The sequence below is a fragment of the Benincasa hispida genome, chromosome 8, assembly GCF_027475165.1.
Source record: "Benincasa hispida cultivar pf3 chromosome 8, pf3_genome.v1.1, whole genome shotgun sequence".
Classification (NCBI taxonomy): Eukaryota; Viridiplantae; Streptophyta; class Magnoliopsida; order Cucurbitales; family Cucurbitaceae; genus Benincasa; species Benincasa hispida.
The window spans coordinates 38,340,784-38,360,213 of NC_143485.1; the positions used below are offsets into that span (position 1 = coordinate 38,340,784).

The 19,430-nt window shown below is 36.5% G+C and overlaps 5 protein-coding genes across 5 annotated transcripts; 2 read left to right on the top strand and 3 right to left on the bottom strand.

Annotated features, from left to right (window-relative positions):
• Positions 1-85: 85 nt before the first annotated feature.
• Positions 86-2,654, bottom strand: LOC120083793 (Cyclophilin-like peptidyl-prolyl cis-trans isomerase family protein). The gene is made up of 2 exons (XM_039039669.2): positions 958-2,654; positions 86-344 (listed from the first exon to the last, which is right to left on the bottom strand). The coding sequence occupies exons 1-2, from the start codon at positions 1,815-1,817 to the stop codon at positions 239-241; spliced, it is 966 nt and encodes a 321-aa protein (XP_038895597.1). The 5' UTR covers positions 1,818-2,654; the 3' UTR covers positions 86-238.
• Positions 2,655-2,797: 143 nt separating this feature from the next.
• LOC120083794 (single-stranded DNA-binding protein, mitochondrial-like) lies at positions 2,798-4,706 on the bottom strand. Its single transcript, XM_039039670.2, has 4 exons — positions 4,322-4,706; positions 4,002-4,228; positions 3,509-3,609; positions 2,798-3,081 (listed from the first exon to the last, which is right to left on the bottom strand). The coding sequence occupies exons 1-4, from the start codon at positions 4,607-4,609 to the stop codon at positions 2,999-3,001; spliced, it is 699 nt and encodes a 232-aa protein (XP_038895598.1). The 5' UTR covers positions 4,610-4,706; the 3' UTR covers positions 2,798-2,998.
• Positions 4,707-5,265: 559 nt separating this feature from the next.
• LOC120083845 (uncharacterized) lies at positions 5,266-8,706 on the top strand. The gene is made up of 7 exons (XM_090316628.1): positions 5,266-6,257; positions 6,337-6,485; positions 6,563-7,165; positions 7,243-7,568; positions 7,650-7,943; positions 8,019-8,114; positions 8,205-8,706. The coding sequence occupies exons 2-4, from the start codon at positions 6,420-6,422 to the stop codon at positions 7,408-7,410; spliced, it is 837 nt and encodes a 278-aa protein (XP_090172754.1). The 5' UTR covers positions 5,266-6,257; positions 6,337-6,419; the 3' UTR covers positions 7,411-7,568; positions 7,650-7,943; positions 8,019-8,114; positions 8,205-8,706.
• On the top strand, positions 5,551-6,358 carry LOC150034561 (uncharacterized). Its single transcript, XM_090316781.1, has 3 exons — positions 5,551-5,822; positions 5,927-6,223; positions 6,337-6,358. The coding sequence occupies exons 1-3, from the start codon at positions 5,551-5,553 to the stop codon at positions 6,356-6,358; spliced, it is 591 nt and encodes a 196-aa protein (XP_090172907.1).
• Positions 8,707-9,705: 999 nt separating the features above from the next.
• LOC120084035 (uncharacterized) lies at positions 9,706-10,269 on the bottom strand. The gene has a single exon (XM_039039937.1). The coding sequence runs from the start codon at positions 10,267-10,269 to the stop codon at positions 9,706-9,708; it is 564 nt and encodes a 187-aa protein (XP_038895865.1).
• Positions 10,270-19,430: the final 9,161 nt, after the last annotated feature.

Consider the following 19,430-nt stretch of genomic DNA (forward strand, 5'->3'; position numbering starts at 1 on the left):
AGGGATGCGGCAGGGAATTGAATCTATGAACTATAACAAGAAATACCATACAAGGTTATTATCCGATAAATTAAATTCAGAAGAATTTTTATATTAAAATATTGATATAGAATACCTCATTCATTTATAAGGATATAGTTACATTTAAACAATTCGACAAAACTGGGAGCATAATCATCTCATCTTAGTTAAAATAAGCATAATTCAATTGATGTAAAGATTGAAAAAAGAAGAAGTGTCATTGTTCTAGCAACCCACAGTTTGTGACGATCACTTTTGAATAAGGACGGTTGAATCCTCTTTCTGCAACAACAGCTCTTTTATCGCCTATTAGCTTTGCAACCCTGCTCATCAATCCAAACCTCATTGTCAATTCCTAATTCATTGACATACTCTAACTAAATCAATTATTAATAGGAAAATTAGATCAATCTTGATTCCAAACTTGTCAAGTTTAGAAAGATTGAGTGTTGGAATCTTAGCGCTAAACTCTAAAAGGACTCTAATCTTCTAATAAGTTTTCGTTTTAAATATCATTGAAAAAAGTTCAGCACTCAAAAGAATTATAAAACATAAGTATAAATATTTTGTTGAAATTATATGAGTTTTCGTAAAATTGTTCAATAGTTTGTGCAGTCCACTAATTTTTTTTTAGTTCTTTTTACTATATACTTAAAGAAAATGCATGAAGAATCAAGTATTACTCATAGTTAAATTTGTGCAGTTCCATTGAAAGTAGTGAGTTTAAGATGTTTACAATATTTTCTATTTAAATTAGTAGCCGAATTAACGAAAATTAAGTCGAGAGTAAAAATTGCAACATTTATTAAATTTTAGAGTTTGGACGAAAGTGAAAGTTTATGATTCAAATTGGTATAATCTAATTTGACGTTTGTTCCTAAATAACATGCTGTCATTAACCCATAATTTTATCTTAGAAAAAAACATAAACTTTACCTGAAGTAAGGAGAAGTAGTATTATCTTTCACAGTCTTCACTTGTGCAATCCTCTCCACAACTTCCATTCCTTCCAAAACTGTTCCAATCACCAGAGCTGAATCATCCAGCTCCGGCGAATCTTTAATGGATATCGTGAACTCCGTTCCGTTCGGGTCAGTACCGACCTGTTCCTGGTCAACCTCCAGCTTCCCTTTCCTAGCTACCAACTTCAACTTAGGAGGTGGTTTTAAAGGATCTCTCACAATGATTCCCACAGTTCCAGCCAAGTTCTTAGTCCCAGAACATTGCTCGTTCAGTCTCTCCCATTCATCCTTAAGAGTTTCAGATACTAATTCATTCCCATTCCTCTTTGCAAGCTCAAAATCCACACCATAAGATCTAACTCCACTGTGTTGGACATAATTTGAAGTGATCTTTACAAAATCTTTTCTTCTGTAAGAAATCCCAGCAGCTCCACTTACAAGATTACTAAATCTTGCAACTCCTGCAGGGGAATCATTGCCATAAAGGCCAATGATAATGCGACCGGCAGGCTCTCCATCAATGGAGATATCAAGAAATGCTCGCTTGGTGGGGCTCTTCCCTGTGCACAAAGGTCCGTCATCTTTGGTACTCCGTAATTCTTCTTCTTCAACCTCTGCTTTTGAGGACATGAAAAATGGGTCTTGAAGCTGAGAACCAAAGAGAAGAAGTAAGAGGGAATTGGTTCCCATGGTGAGATTCCGGCGAGAGATTGTGGAACATTGTTTGATGAGTGGAAATTTTGGGGAAATGGGGATGTTTTGCTTTTGAGTTTGAGAGGTTGAAGAAGGGTGTGGATAGTTTGGGGAATGAAGAAATTTGGGGCTTCGCAACATGTCCTGATTTGCAGTGTTGTTTTCTTGATTTGTTGATTTTCAATGGGAAATTCAAGTCTTTTGGGGAAGGAGATTTTGTGGATAAGTAATGTAGAAAATGATAACCACAGAAGATAGAATGCAGATTTTCTTGTGGTATATGAACATGTTTTATTATTTGCCTACCAATCGTCAGATTCGTAACAGAGTAATGTGGGCCAAACAATGTACACCGAACACAAAGCTAATCACTGTGTGGTTTCAACTTCAAGTTTGTATCCATTAATAATGATTTTGTTCTCCTGTTTTAAATTATAATTTTTTATTTTTTTTTGGTCTTAACTTCGGTTTAAGTGGAATTCTAAAAACAAAAACTTTCTTTTTAGTTTTTAAAATTTCACGGGATTTTTTTGAAAACGTTAGTAGAAGGTATATATCCAAAAAAAAAAAAAAAAAAACTCAAGAAGTATTATTTATAAATTTAATTTTCAGAATAAAAAATTCTCATCAAAGGCAAAGTTACTTTTTATAATCTAATCTAAAAGAGTTATGACACGCAACTTCGCTCGAGCAATCATCCTGGTCGCTATCCCATTGCTATATGTAGATTTATCACTTTTTTGTCCCTTTCTGCACCATTACAACGAAAGGCAACCTTGGCTTAAAACTCTGTTTTACTAGAAAATTCCACTTGAATTCATTATCGATTATTGAAAATACATGGCATCAATATACGAAAACCTATCATTCCCAATTAAGGCATATTTTATTTTATGTTATCAGTTATCACGTATTCATACTCATACATTATGTGGCTCCATTACTTATACATCTGCCTCTAGGTTTGAAAAATACTGATATTGTTTCACAGAAAGCCAGCATTCACTCTGTCTAACCGGAACTATGCCCATGACCACTGCAACTATACAGGCAAGCATAGAAAAAGCATCACAAAAGAACCAGTAAGTCGCAATAAGTTGCGATGAGAAAGCAAAATGAACTTGGGATTCCAATTCTCTCTCTCAATCAAATTCATTTGAATCATATAAATATCAAAGATATTTGTCACTTAACAAAGGGTGGGGGAAAAGGGAACTATCACAGAATGCCTTGTTACAACTAATTTGAAGTGAAATCACAGCATTTATAGAGATAAGTGGGTGATTCAGACCTTCAGATGACAAAACTGCAAACATCATCTCTTAGTAATAGCCAACACCTTTGAATTCTGATGGAGTGGACTGCTGACCATTAACTTCTCCCTTCCCCAAAAATACAAGGCGGCCTACATGATAACCAAACTTTATCAATGGAGATCATATGTGATCTTAGGGGCATTTAATTTCAACATGCATGAATGCCAAGTCGCACAAAAGCAATCAAATTCATTATAATCCCTCGGGTTTACAGAGGAACAGGCCATGAAAAGCCACGAAACAAGAAAAGGGAAATGGAAAAATCAGGAACCCAATATTAGTATTTGACCACCAGTCAAAACACAAGAAAATTAAATCTGTTTGTTTTAGTTAAAATACATATCACGTCCAAGAAAGGACATTTACATCGTAATGAGGCTGTACCTTCATCACAGTTGAAAACAAAATTTACCGAATATTTTTTATTAAACATGACACTGATGGTATGTAGTTTAAGTAGCAAGAATACATGAGGACCTATATGTTCATAAAACAGGGTGAGTGAAAAAAGTGTACCATTGCGACGAATTGCAACTTCTCTAATACTTCGAACGAGACCAGTGGTTGGATCAGTGAAGATTTTGGTCTCCAAATTCCCCTCCAAATACAAAATTGAACTGAAAAAGATAAATTTACACAGTAGATATGAAGCTGCAACAAAGAAATGAGGAAACTAAGACTAGTGAAATATCTTTTGTGAGCAACAGGATAACATGAACCCCTTTGTCGCTCCGATTCGTCCCTCAAACAAAAAAAAAAAAAAAAAAAAAAAAAAAAAAAAAAAAAAAAAAAAACAGGATAACATGAACCAGAAAACAAGATAACTACAAAGTCAATAACAGGGACAGTTTGGAATCGAATTTTAACTAAATGGAGCTTCGCACCACTTTATAATGTAACATAAGCTCGCAATTAAGAAACTCACGGCAATTGATGGCAGACTACAAACAAATTTCTATGGTATTATCTCCGTGCACCTCAGGTAAATGATCAAGACCGAAATGCTTACCCAGGCACAACATGCTTCATGACAATATTGCCCAGTCTCTGAGGATAAACCGAAACCCGATGCCATTGAACTGCGCACCGATTTGCATACTCTCTGGGTTCCTCGTTAGCCAAGGGTCTCCGATTATTACGAATACCGCCCGTCCCAACTGATAATAGCGTCACTGTTATCCCACTCTTCAGCCGCTTCTGCAATGGACTTTGCCCCACCTGACCCACCAATATAGCCTTCACGCAAACAAGAAATGTCATTAAGATGAAAATGTAAGTAACCAAACATCGAGAACAAAAAGTCCCAAAACCCTCGTACTTCCAACCTACCTTATAAACACCAGCATCGAGGCCATTTTCCAGAGGTCGATTGTAGATCGTTCTCGACTGGGTAGATGATTGAGACGAGGAAGGTGAGAGAGAAGGTGGATTAGTTACTGAATGTGAGTCCGAGTCCAAGTCCGATTCAATACTGGACTCAGTGATGTCTGATACCGAGCGGAAGGAAAGGTTATTAGTGCAAGAGGTTACGGGGAGGATGTTATGGTGATGAGAAGCTTTTGAATTCGACAGGAGAGAGCGGCAAAGCCTTCTTGACAGTGCAGCCATGGAGGTCATCGTCTTGTGATTGACAATATACAGAGAGATTCAGAAATTCAGTGAATGGCTTAAACCCTAGAAAGCATGACCCGATTCCGAATTTGGACAGTGTTTCGGGGTTGGGTTTCGGTGGGAAATTTGTACGCATGATCAAAAAAATTAGGTCCAAAATGTCAAATGACTCATTTTTTAAAAATAATGTCAATTGATCCTCTACTGATATTTCGCCATACCAAATTACGTAAAATGCCCTTACTTCTTCGTTTTCTTACATTTTTACTGAGAACCCACCTTCTAAACTATTCTTCATTCAAATTTTCCAAGGCTAACGAATTCGTATCGCTCATAAACGAAAAAACTATTTTCGGCTTGCAAACGATTCTACTGTCGCCGGTAAATCGAATCTGATCGGTAAATCTTTCTATATGTGCCTGAAAATGTCTTACACTGATTGGTAATGGGGCTTTGTGGGTCGTTCTGGGTTTAGAAATACACTCATATGGTTTTTTTTGTTTGTTTTTTTGGCGATGTGTTCTGTGATTGAAGACGAGTAAAAAGAGTTTGTGAGCGAGATAAGTAAGAGTGAAATCGATAGAGCGACACCGGAGAGAGTGAATGTGAGCGAGATAAATGAACCTATGGTTTTTTTGTTTGTTTTTCTGGTTTTCGATGTGTTATGTGGTTGAAGACGAGTAAAAAGAGAGAATGTGAGGGAGATAAGTGAGAGCGACACCAGAGAGAGCAATACCAGAGAGAGCGATATCGAAGAGAGCGACATCGGAGAAAGCGATACTGGAGAGAGCGATACTTGAGAGAGCGATACTAGAGAGAGCGACACCAGCGAGAGTGATGCCAGCGAGAGCGAATCCAGCGAGATTTAAACAGAATGTTGTTTTACATTTTTTTTTTCTGAAGGAGTTTACTGATTGATTTTTTATTTCATGCAGGAGTGATTTAAGATGGCTACACATTTCAGAATAGCCAAAGCCGACCGATTTTCCGGTCAAGTAACCAGCTTGGCCCACATTGCTAATGCAAACAAGATTGTTAAAGAGAAGCTCACGCCAACGCAGTTGGACATGTTCAAGAGAACAGTTTTTGGGCCATTTGTAGATGTTGACATGGTGTTTAACAGCCCAATTGTCCATCACATGTTGCTTAGAGAAGTGAAGACTCAATGTCATTCTCTGTTTGTGGGAAGATTGTCACTTTTTCGAAGGATGACTTTTTGGTGATGATTGGTTTGTGGCAATCCCCAACACGAGTTGATCTGAACCAACAGTCCTCATATGAACTTGCTATCAAGTATTTTGGTAATTGAGTGACGAAGGACAGTTTACACCTCCGTCAACTTGAAGAGAAATACAAGGACTTAGAGTTTGAAAATGATGATGATGCTGTGAAGATCAACCTAGTTTACTATACTGAGGTCACAGTGATGGGGAAAAACAAACAGAAAAATGCAATCGACCTCAAACATTTCAAGGACGTTCAAAACTTGGAGTACTACAATAGTCTTGATTGGGATACCATTATTTGGGAGAGGACATTGGATGCTCTAAAGACCGCGTTGAATGATAAGAGCAGTTTGTACAAGACGAGGGTCAAAGCAAATAAAAACTACATTGTGAAGTACTCTTTATGTGGATTTCCACAAGCGTTCCAGGTAAATTTGATTAGCATAATAATCGTGTTGTTTGATCTAATATTACTATTGTTCTTAATATATTTTAATTTTTATTTAGGTATGGATGTACAAGATCCTAACTTCATCGATAGTTAGGAACATTATGGAGCGAAAGAGTAAGGTGGCTTTGCCCCGCATATTATGATGGTCATGCTCCCACTCAGTGTCCTTCAAGTACTCGAGAGAGAGATATTCGAGTCTAACAATGTACGTTTACTCTATGCATAATATGTTTATCTGGTTGTTAAATTGACACTAACCAGTTTACTGGGTTGTTAATGCAGATAAAGGTTAAAAAGGGCACTGTCATGTCAGATGCTGAAAGGGAGTTTCGGGATACCCCAGTGGAACGACAACCTATATTTGAGCTAGGTGCGGATGATCATAGTTCTGAAAGTGGCAATAGGTCGACGAGTGAGGGGGGTAGTCCTGAAAGTGAAAGTGACGATGATGATCATCGTGGAGATGACAATGATGAGGTTGTCAGGGTGGAGGGAGGGGAAAAACCCGAGCATTCTGAGCACGAGGATGTTGAATATGGAAGGGTGGAAGGAGGGACATACACACCTAGTGATGATATGTTCCATGATATGATGGGGGACGTACTCGAGGAGGACGAGTTGAACCAAGTTGATATCTATCTTGCAGACTTTGGTACAAAGCGACCAGTGGATGAGGAGTGTCCTAAGTGTGCTGCATGCCGCAGGGAGGGAGCCAATCCCGACGAGTCTATTTATTCGTACCTACGGTCCATTGACAACTCACTATCGAGGTTGGATGGCTGTATATCGGGTTTAGATAGTTGTGTATCCAGTATGGAGGAAAACATGACTGACATGAAAGGGCAATTGTCGGCCATCCTGTCATTGTTGCAGTCTATGTGCAAGGTTTGCATCATTTTATGTCTTTATATGTTTAGTTTTTACGTGTTTGTGAACTCACCATTTTACTTTACTAATTGAAGGGTTCCACGGTGAATGAGGAGATGACCAGGTCACTCATCTCATCTCGGGATCCCGATACGACTACGACTGCCTCTGACACTCCCATCCTCATCCCCCCTTTACAGCCCGATACCACCACTTCACCTACTCCTACCCCCCTGTACAGCCCGATACCACCACTGCCATGACATCACCAATTGACGTCAAACCTATACAGGCCGACGTCTCACAAACAAAGTCCGACATGTCTACCTTACTCACCATGCCACATACAGAGGCTGACATGTCTGGCATCCCAGAGGCCGATGCTTCTGGGATTGTTACGACCACAGAAGAAGTTCCACTGGTGAGTAATTTATTGATCAGTAATCTTTGTTTATATTTTTATATTTCTTGATGAGTAACCTTTTGTTATCTGTTTATGTAGAAATCTCGAAGAATTAGTCATAAGAGAAAACTGGTTGGTAAATATACACCCCCAGCCCAAATAAAGAAGAAAAGTGTGGTTGAACATCCTTTCCCAGGTGTAGCTACGTCAATATCCAGATCGATCGTCACATATAACGTAGCACACGATGTTCCACACAATATCCTGATAGAAATGATGGGATGGATCTCGAACGACAATACAGACAACGAGGTTTGAGAGAACTCCTTTAAACCACTCGCGAAGCAATTCTTTAAGGAATTGATTACCCCGAATTCGTTGGTCGAGTGCGATGTAAGTATCCTAGTCTTTACGTCTTTACATGTTGGCTATCTTGTACTTTTATTAACATATTAATTTTTCATGCAGACCATAAATACTTTATTTTATTTTATGAAAGATAAATTTTATACCCGACCCGACATATGCATGCACAAGTTCACCATTTTGCCAATTGGTGTAACGGTAATTTTTGATATTTTGTTTCTTAACTTCTCATTTCATTAAGTTTCCTGATCTTTACTTCTTTACTTAACTTCTCATTTTATTTAACAGAGTCACCTTAATGCTCATGGCGGGGTATTTAAATGAATAAAGAATAAGTCACTTCTGGAGGCTGCCCTATTATAGGAAGATAAAGACACGTATAAGGACTACGTCACTGGTAAATTCGATGTCAAATGGGCAGATGTGGATTTTGTTTATACGGCGATGAATATCAGTGACCACTGGATGGTCCTTGCAATGGACATTAACAGAGGCCACATTCGTGTTCGATTCACTTCTGTCATACACACCAATGACAAAGCTGGTGAATTGGCTGGAGCCATTGATGGTCCCTACTTCACTAATGTGATGTGGATCGATCGAAGCCGGACCTGTCCACAGCCCCTTGGAAAATCTCGTGACCTATGGACATCGACAAACAACACGGGTCGCTTGATTGTGGCATCTTCGCAATCAAACTATTGGAACACCTGGTGACTGGTGCTGATCCATCCTAATCACTCAGGAGAAGATAAATGAATATAGGATGCAATTAGCGTGTCAACTATGAGCAAACACTCCATAATTTTTATATGTATAGAACATGTATTTTTTATTGTATTTTTTATGTATGTAAAAACATTCATTTATTTTTTATGTATGTAAAAATATTCATTGTATAATTGAACATATATTTTTTATGAAAGTTCAAAGTTCAAAGTTAAATATCAGAATTTTATCAGAACATGCATTTTTTTTATGTATAATGGAGCTACTGCTCTTTTCATTGTATAATTGAACATGTATTTTTTATGTAAGTTCAAAGTTCAAAGTTCAATATCATAATTTTATCAGAACATGCATAATTGAGCTTAGAACATTATATGGTTCAAGGTTCAAAGTTCAAAGATTGACAAAGCGAGATGTTGAGAGAGAGCGAGATTATGCATGAAGATTGAACGAGATTATCCATTTTTGTTGCAAGTATGAAGATTGAGAGAGTATGAAGTTATTGTTTTTTGTTACAAGTATGAAGATTGAGAGAGTATGAAGTTATTCATTTTTGTTACAAGTATGAAGACTGAGAGAGTATGAAGATGGAGAGAGTATGAAGATTGAGAGAGTATGAATATTGCTATTATATAAATACTCCAGCTTGTTATTGTTTTTTGTTTACAAGATGAAAGTATGAAGTATGAAGTGTTACAAGTATGAAGTATGAAAAAGTATGAAGTATGTTACAAGTATGAAAAAGTATGACGCATGTTACAAGTATACAAAAGTATGAAGTATGTTACAAGTATGACGTATGAAAAAATGATCAATGGTATTTATAACTAAATTGGATGAGGGGCGTTTGTGTCTCGGTCTCTGGAATTTTTGGCACGTCGTACGGTTGTAAGCGGTCCAATACAATTTTGGTCGTTATGTCCATATTTTCCACACCGACCACATTTCATTTGTCTGCGAAATTCTCCTCTAGATGGTATTCTTCTCACAATCCGTCGCCCAGCTTTGGCACAAACTTCGGAGGAAGGATAATCTTTTCTACGTATCCAGAAGGTCTTTTTCATTCAGATATGTGGCCAAGTGGATTTATAGGCTCCGCATACGCAGTCATTAGAGAGTCCACTATATAAAATCGATTGCAAAGTCTGTGGATGGGTATATTTCTTTCCTTGGCAACAACAATTGCATGGGAACACGGGATACCAAGTGAGTCGAATTCCTTACAAGTGCATTCCTTCGTGTGAAGATTGACAATATCGTCCAATCGATTATCTCGCACGTGTACTTGATAACAATCAATAGGCTCCACCTGATATCGTCTGCCCTTATCGGCTTCACTTGCCAATCGGGTTTCACAGTAGTCAGAGTGCAATATCGTACGAGATGCCCAGTAATTCCTCCGTTCGTAGAACCACGATTGGAGCATTCCTCTAACATGTTCAATAAAGCATACTATGGGCATTAGTCGATACTCTTTAGTTAAGGAATTGAAACACTCTACACTGTTGGATGTCATGTTATCATATCTTCGTTCTATTTGATAAACCCGTGCCCACCTTTGAAGACTGATGTCTTCCAAATATTTCGTGACAGCACCGTCTCTAAAACTGGGAGTTCGTCTCATTTTGTCTGGAACTCTGTCATGCGAAATGCCCTTGCTGCATCTCTAAATATCCTGACAACTGTGCTATCCTTAAAGTTTGTAACCAGATCCTGTTTTATATGCCATGTGCACAATCCATGAAATGTTTTGGGAAAAAATGCACGAATAGTATTGTTGATAGATACCATTCGATCAGACACAAACACCAGATTATCGGGTTCTTCGATACTACATTTCAAGTTTGACATAAACCATTTCCATGATCGATCAGTTTCATTGTCCACTATTGCATATGTTAGTGGGTATAATTGATTGTTCTCGTCCATAGAAACCGCAACCAACATGGTGCCTTTGTATTTTTCTTTCAAATGCGATCCATCAACAATAATACAAGGCTGATAGCTTGCAAAACCTCTAATATAAGGCCCTAATGCCATAAACATATACTTGAAATGCACCTCATCTTCAAGTTCGATATCAAAGACTGTACCCAGATTCTCTATTTTTAGCGCTTCTCCATAAACATGTAGTATGGAGTATGAGTATTCTGGAGTACCTTTAGTGAGATCATACGCGGCTTCCCTTGCATGCCACGCTTTATCATAACTTATGTTCACGCCATAATCTCTCCTCATATCCTCAACGATATGACAAGGTTTATAAATACGTCCTATACCCGTGAACTTATCTTTGATGAGTTGACCAACAACCGTAATAGTTTCTTGTCTATGGTCGTGATTCAAAATTCCTATGGAACATATGTGCGAACTGCAGTACTTTGTAATCTTGAATATATCAGACCCCTCCATTTTGACTACATGAAGGCTCCACAAACATGTCTCCCCAATGCATTTGACAGTGAACAGAGATTTGGTTGATTTCCTGATCTTAAATTCAAAATTTATGTTGATGGACAAAATAGATAATCTCATTTTCAAGTTCTTTTTGCTAAAAAATAGTTGACTAACTTCAACGTCCTCTGTCCCAGATGAAGAGGTTCTAGGCATAATCAACTCTGTTCTATGACTTGAAGACACAGATGGTGGAACCACTGAAGCTGCTGTAGAACAATGCACATCTCCATGATCATGATCCATTTCATTCAATCCTGCTGGTTGCTCATTCACATCTACATCCACTGAAGAACCACAATCCCTATAATCGAATGTTGATGGTACAATGTTGGTAAACAATGGAATATCAGTGTTGGTAGACAATAGAATATCATCATCTTCTTGACGAAATTGGTATAATTCCTCGTATCATTTGTCCACAACCGTATCATCAGAACTCACATTTCCAAACCCCATTCCAACCTCTTCGTCCTGTTTAGATTTCAACGTTATAGTTATCTGAAGTCTATTAAGCTCTTCTCGCAAAAGAAGAATGAACATCATCATCATCCATTATGCATTGTGGAGGGGCTTCAAATTCAAGATTATATTTAACTTTTAGGATAAGATTAAACTCTGAAGAACTGACTTTTGTAGCCCTGTAAATGCGAGATTTAAGTTCTTCATAATTCACTGTAGGGGGCACAACGATTTTCAACTGTCCCCCAATATACGAACTTTCATTTTCATCTTAATCACCTCCAAATCGAATAAATAGACACTTTTTTGTCATCATACAAAGCAAGAGAACATTTGTCATTAAGTTGTACAAGCAATTGAAGTGTACTCTCGCTCTCTCTCAAAATCTTGCTCTCGCTCTCGCTCTTAAAATCTTGTTCTCTCTCAAAATCTCGCTCTCTCTCGTAATCTCGCTCTCTCTCTCATAATCTCGCTCTTTCTCTTACTCTTCCTCTTTCTTACTCTCTCCCAATACAAAATTTTGTAATGCTACCTTTCCAGAAATAACACATAAAAAATAATTAAATAGACTCAAATAATTCACCTTTCTGAAAAAGTTGTTCCTTTCTGAGAAAGCCTCGTCTTGGAAATCCCGGTTCGAAAAATCTCTGTTCAACAAAATGCCGTCGAAAACCAGAGAAGTAATTACCTTTGAAATGGAGTTTAAGTTTAAAGAAATCACCATTGTATTGTGTTTAGGTATTATTGATTTGATTTGAGGCTTCCATCCTGACATTTTGTCAAATCAACAGTACACTAACGAGCAATCACATCAAACCAAGGAATTTCAAGCAAGAGCGAGAGCGAGAGCATTTAATTAAATGAGAGCGAGATTTACCTCGTGAGGCCGGTGTAAGGGCAATTTACATAATTTGGTATGGTAATGATGTCAGTAGAGGGTCAATTGACATTATTTTTTTAAAAATGGGTCATTTGAAATTTTGGGCCCAATTTTTGGGTCATCCGTACAAATTTCTTGGTTTCGATCGGACCATGTGTTCTATTTTGGAAAATTGATAAAAATGACCTATTTGGAGTATGATTTTGTATTTTTTACCTAATTTTGAAACACAAGTTTTTTTTTTTACCCCTTTGATGATGAAAGTGATGTAAGCATGGAAAATATTGGTTGTACAATTACTCTTATGCCCCTTAGTAAATTCTCACCTTCCATTTCAACCACCAACCTACCAAATTAATTCCTAAAAAATTCTCCACCTCAAATAAACTCTAAATTTATTCACAAAAAAATATTTTATCCAAAAATATTTGACAAAAAACTTTTCACATTCCAATACTAAAAATTCCTCCACCAAATTTAATTTGTTTACAACCCCACAAAAAGTTCTTTTCACCAAATTATTTCCATAATGATATTTTATAGAAAAAAACATGAAAAAATTGTTAGACGATCATATAGCAATGTGAAAAAAAGTTAGACGAATATTCACTGAAGCTTCCCATGTGAAGAAATAGTTAAGCAATCGTTTAGTTTTGGACGTTACACGATGTGAAGAAAAGTTAGACGATTGTTTAGCTTTGTCATAGGAACTAAATGATCGTGTACCTGCGAGAGCTTTAGCGTAGGAGTAGGTGGTGCCCGGTCGAGTATTGAACCAGGTAGGGGGAGGGCAGCAGGTAGAGAGGGGGCGTGATACATTGCTTTAGCGTAGGAGGAACTAAACGATACGTTGGATTTGCTAAACGATGGCACTACACGATCGTATAGCTACAACGGGCGCTAAGCGATGCAATGAAGTGCTGCGCGATAGAACTGAGTGATCGTTTAGATGTAGAACTAAGCGATTGTGGCGTAGGCATTGTATTTTCTAAACAATAGAACTACACGACCGTTTAGCTACGACGTGCGCTAAGCGATGAAGTGCTATGCGATAGTGCTAAGTGATCGTTTAGATGTAGAGCTAAGCGATCATGGCGTAGGAACTAAACGATACGTTGGATTTTCTAAACGATGGCACTACACGATCGTTTAGCTATGACGTGCGCTAAGAATGCGATGAAGTGCTACGCGATAAAACTGAGCGATCGTTTAGATGTAGAGCTAAGCGATCGTGGCGTAAGAACTAAACGATACGTTGGATTTTCTAAACAATAGCCGTGTAGGAGGAGGGGAATCGGGTAGAGGGGGGCGAGCCATGTAGGGGATGCTTCTGGAATTTGGCCCGACCCAGCTCGACCGGGTATTGGATCGGGTAGGGGTATTCTGTTTTTTCACCCGGCCCTGTACCTGGTCGGGTATGGAACATGCCATTTATTTATTTATTTATATTTATATATAATTTTTTTTAAGTATGCATTGATGATCATGATATATTGTCTTCTAATTTATCTATTTCATGAAAAATGTAGGTTATAATGGAACTAGATATGAAGGTACATCTTAATGACCATTGTCCTGCGGCCCTTTCATGTTGTTCCCACATAGGAAAGACTATCCCTAAAATTAAGAAAAACTATCTCCGGCACAATTAGCCATGTTTAGACAAACATGTTTTGGTCATTTCCTTGACACAAACATCATATTCAATGGACCACTAATTCATTATATTTTTCTTCGGGAGGTAAAGGAACCTAGGAGAGATGTTATTAGCATTAATCTTATGGGGAATAAAGTATCCTTCAGCCAAGTAGAGTTTAACCTTATCACAGGACTAAAACATCAAACTAGAAATGTGAGGGGAGAAAATTCTTTTGTTAAACTTAGAGCCAAGTATCTGAATGATAATGAGGGCATAAAGGCATACGAGTTGGACTCTATTTTTCCAAGTCTTGAGTTTGAAAATGATTTTGATGCAGTGAAAATTGCATTGTTTATTTTATTCAGTTTGCTATGATGGGTAGAGAGAGGAAAAAGCAAATGGATTTTGAAAATTTAGCCATCATAGACGATTGGAATAGATTTTATAATGAGGATTGGAGCAAGAAAATTTTGCCAATACAATTAAATGATTAAAAAAAAATACATACAATTAACAAAGCAACCATAACTCAAACTCCAAAAATCAACCTCCAAAAATTTATAAATAAATATTAAATGTAGGGCATTGTCAATTTTTCTAATAATTAGTGTACTATTGAGAATATATATAAAAATGAAATACATACCTTCTTATGACAGAGTGTACAAAATTACAGCTTCGTGAGATACAAGTTTTGGACATTTTAATGAAGAGAACTTCTTAGTGGAGAATTTGATGAAGAGAACTTTTTGTGGGATTGTGAAGAAAAAATTGGTGGAGAATTTTTTAATTTTTGGTGAGAAAAGTTTTTGGTTAATGGTTTCTGGACAAATTAATTTTAGGTGGAATATGAATTAATTTGGTAGGTTGGTGGTTGAAATTGAAAGTGGGCATTTAATAAGGGGCATAAACCGCTCCAAAAACCCTTTGAGGCTGAATTAGATTGCACCTTGAGAAAATCGGTCACTTAGCTCCATCGTTTAAAAAATCCAACGTATCGTTTAATTCCCACGCCACGATTGCTTAGCTCTACATCTAAACGATTGCATCGCTTAACGTGCGTCGTAGCTAAACGATCGTGTAGTGCTATCTTTTTGAAAATCCAACGTATCTTTTAGTTCCCATGCCACGATCGCTTAGCTCTACATCTAAACAATCGCATCGCTTAGCGCACATCGTAGCTAAATGATTGTGTAGTGCTATCGTTTAGAAAATTCAACGTATCGTTTAGTTCCCATGTCACGATCGCTTAGCTCTACATCTAAACAATCTCATCGCTCGGCTCGCGTCGTACCTAAATGATCGTGCAGTGCCATCATTTAGAAAATCCAACGTATCGTTTAGTTCCTACGCCACGATCGCTTAGCTCTAATCTAAACGATCGCCCAGTTCTATCGCGTAGCACTTCATCGCATTGCTTAGTGCGCATCGTAGCTAAATGATTGTGTAGTGCCATCATTTAGAAAATCCAACGTATCGTTTAGTTCCTACGCCACGATCGCTTAACTCTACATCTAAACGATCACTCAGTTCTATCGCGTAGCACTTCATCACATCGCTTAGTGCGCGTCGTAGATAAACGATCGTGTAGTGCCATCGTTTAGAAAATCCAACATATCATTTAGTTCCCACACCACGATCGCTTAGCTCTACATCTAAACGATCACTCAGCGCTATTGCGTAGCACTTCATCACATCGGTTAGTGCGTGTCGTAGCTAAACGATCGTATAGTGTTATACCCCTCGTCCTTTCCTCTCTTTCCCGCCCATACCTGATCAAAATACACATACGGCCCGACTGGTCTACCACTGGGCATAATCTCTCTTCCCCAAATCTATCCCCAAGCAACCTCAAACTTGCCCGTCTAGTCACATACCCGGTCACAATGGTATGAAGCCCAGCTGGGTAAGACCGATTTCTGGAGACGCATTTTAGGCTCAAACTTATTCAGAAAATGCCGAACATGATATTTTTAGGGAAAAAAAAACATTCAACATAGATCTAACATAGATTTCAAATATTCACACAAGAACACCTAACATAAACTAGCACATTGAGTGAAAAAAAATGAAAATCCATACCTTAGTTGAAAAATCCCAATGATCTTTAATGAAAAGGAGAACGACAAGGAAATGTAGAATTGGAAGAATGAAATGGAGTGAGATTGAGGACTTTTGAAATGGAGAATAGTGAAAATGGAAAAGAAAAGTGAGGGTTTGGAGGGTTTGAGTGAGTTTTGAAATGTGAAGGGTATTAGGGTAATTTTCATTCATCTTCAAAATTGTGGGGTCAAAAAAACATACTTTTTAAAAATGGTCCAAAAATCAAAATAAAAACTTGGAAAATGTCATTTTTGTCAATTACCCTTCTATTTTCAATGTATTTTTATTTTCGATACTTTTTAAAAAAGGTCCAAAAATCAAAATATATATTTATAGAGATTGAGAAGATGGAACCTTTAACATATAAGTGCATGTAAATCACTATTGAGCTAAGTTCCCTTTGATGTATTAGATATCTTATTTGTTGATCACTCATGCTTGAATTTGATTGATATTATTGGCTAAATGATGATTAGATTAGACACTAATCAAAATATAACTTGTAATTAGTTCCCTAATCAAGCATCCAACCATAAACTTAAGGTAGTCAAGTGTGTTTTGTTCATTAAGTTATGTATATTCAAATTTAACTTAAATATAAATATGTTAACAAAAGGTTAAATTATAAAATTAGTGTTTGAACTTTGAGGTTTGCAACCAATAGATTCATGCGTTGAGTTCTAAGAAGTGTTTAATAAGCCTTTTGAAATTTCAATTTTGAATATATCTATTAAACTTTTGAACTTTAAAATTGTTTAAGATATCTTAAACTTTCTATTTTTTTTTTATCAAAGTGTTATAAACATACTCTATACCTTTTTAATTAATGAATCTAATACCATAAAATCGAATCTGTCCAATAAGAATTTTCACTTTTAGTTTTGTATCGAATATGTTGGGAATGCGACCAAAGTCCCATATTAACTAGATAAAAGGACAACTATGTTTATTGGTACGAGACATTTTGGGATCAAACCAAAAGCAAAGTTACGAGGGTTTATGTCCAAAGTGGACAATATCATACCAAGGAGATCTCTGGATGATCATTGTGTCTAACAAGTGGTATCATAATCATGCCTCTAACTTAGCCAGGTAGAATCCTCGTGTGCCGAATAATGATAAAGTATAGTGAAGCCTCAAAAGTAGTCATGGGGTGATCCATGGTTGAACTCTTTTGAATAGGTGGTGTGTTAGGGTACTTCAAATCTCTTGGGTCCTGTAGTTTGTAATTGTTAAGTACAAATAATTTATTTATTTAATAAAATCTGAGGTATTTTATTTGACATTTAGTAGCATTAACCCACAAAACCAATAAACGAACATCCAAGGTTATTTTCTGTAGCTTAAACATATATGTAGAGACATACAGGTGGATCATGTTTAAGTGATAACCTAGATGGTCTGTAGTAGATGGATAAGGTTGGGTACCTTATCCTAGTGATACTACAAATACGACATACTTTGTAGATTTTACAATTGTTATAAAGTTCTATAAATGATCTGATCCTAATTATTCATGTAGAGAAATGTGAGTAGGAGTGTTTTATATAAAAAGATTTGTATAAGACCGGACCACAAAATGAATAGTCTCATTATATAACACCGTTAATAATAGAGACTTACATTTCACTAGGATGACTATAGATGACATGACCTGAATCTTGAGTGAGTTGTGAACTCCTTTCTATGAAGGTGGTCCTTTGATTTGCATGGGTCGGAGTGACTAGATCATTGACTCAATATGCATACCATTTTAGGGATTCGTCTGATTGGGAAGCTGGGAACATAGCTACACAAGATAGAATTCACTTCTTCCCTAATGTTGGGGTAAGTAGATAAATTACTCTCTTAAGAACTGATTCCAAGGCTTAAATAATGTGGCGCCACAACCTCTCTTGGCCTGAGAGAAGTTTGGTCATAGTTGGACTATGACTTATTGTTCATTAGAGGGTTAGTGGTACTTAAGGAGTTATATGTAACTATAAGGACAAAACGGTAATTTTGGCCTAACTGTACTTACGGGTAATTTGTAAATGGTTATTACACTAATGACTAGTTATATCCAATGGACACAGAAAAATATATATAGTACTAAAAGTGTAGTTGTCGGTCTTTAGTGGAGTGACTGACAGTTAATGGAAGTTGATCAATTTAATTAAAGGGGTTTAATTAATTGATCAAGTATCATTGGAGCTTCAATCTATGGGTTCATAAGGTCCCCTTGGTAGTTCAACTGGGATAATTGAGAATCAAATTAATTTTGGGTTAACTTGAATTGTTGAAACTAATTGAGAGAATTAATTATATATGATATAATTTATTTAAATTTAATTATATATATGATATAATTAATATAATGTATTTGATACATTATAATATAAAGTTTATTTGAGAGGAAATAATTATTTGAATATGATTTAAATATTAATTATATGAATTTGATTCATATAATTAACTTTTTTTATATAAATTTAGTTTATATTAAATAATTTATTATTGAGAGATAATAAACCATATACTATTTTATATGTGATATTATAATAATCTATAGGTTATATATGTTATATTTTGATATAACATAAGATTAGTTATGTATATATTAATTATACATACATACATACATACATACATACATACATACATACATATATATATATAATTCATATATTTTTATTAAAATAGGGAGGGAGGTATGTAACTCCTTCCACAAATCTCTCTTATAAAAAACGTGTGAGTGGGTTGGTTTTAGGGAGTGATCTTCTTCTTCCCCAAAAATCACAGAAGGCTTTGGCTTCTTCCATGAATTTTCTCTATAGACAAAATACTCTCTCTCTCTTCCCAAATATTAACACAGAGTCCACAAAACTCTTGTGGATTCTTAACCAAAGGAGAATACCAACATTTCGTTACGGTGGTGGCCATTTTGGTGGAGTTGTTGTTTTCTGTGATAAATTACCATTGAAGAGTTCGTGACCGGATAGAGAGGAATTTTGTAAAGATCTCTAGACTTCAAGGGTTAGTGTAATCCAAACCTAATTCATTTTCTTTACTGTTTTAAAAACATGCTATAAAATTATTTTTTTCCCTTTAGAATGTATAAACTAGGGGTCTGTAATTTTAATTCTCTGTGAGATTTGAAATCGGGACACGATCCCCACTTCCGCATTGGACCTCAAAGTCCTTCAATTGGTATCAGAACCAAGTTTTTGGTTCCCAATTTTAATTTTCCATAATTAAAATTCAGTTT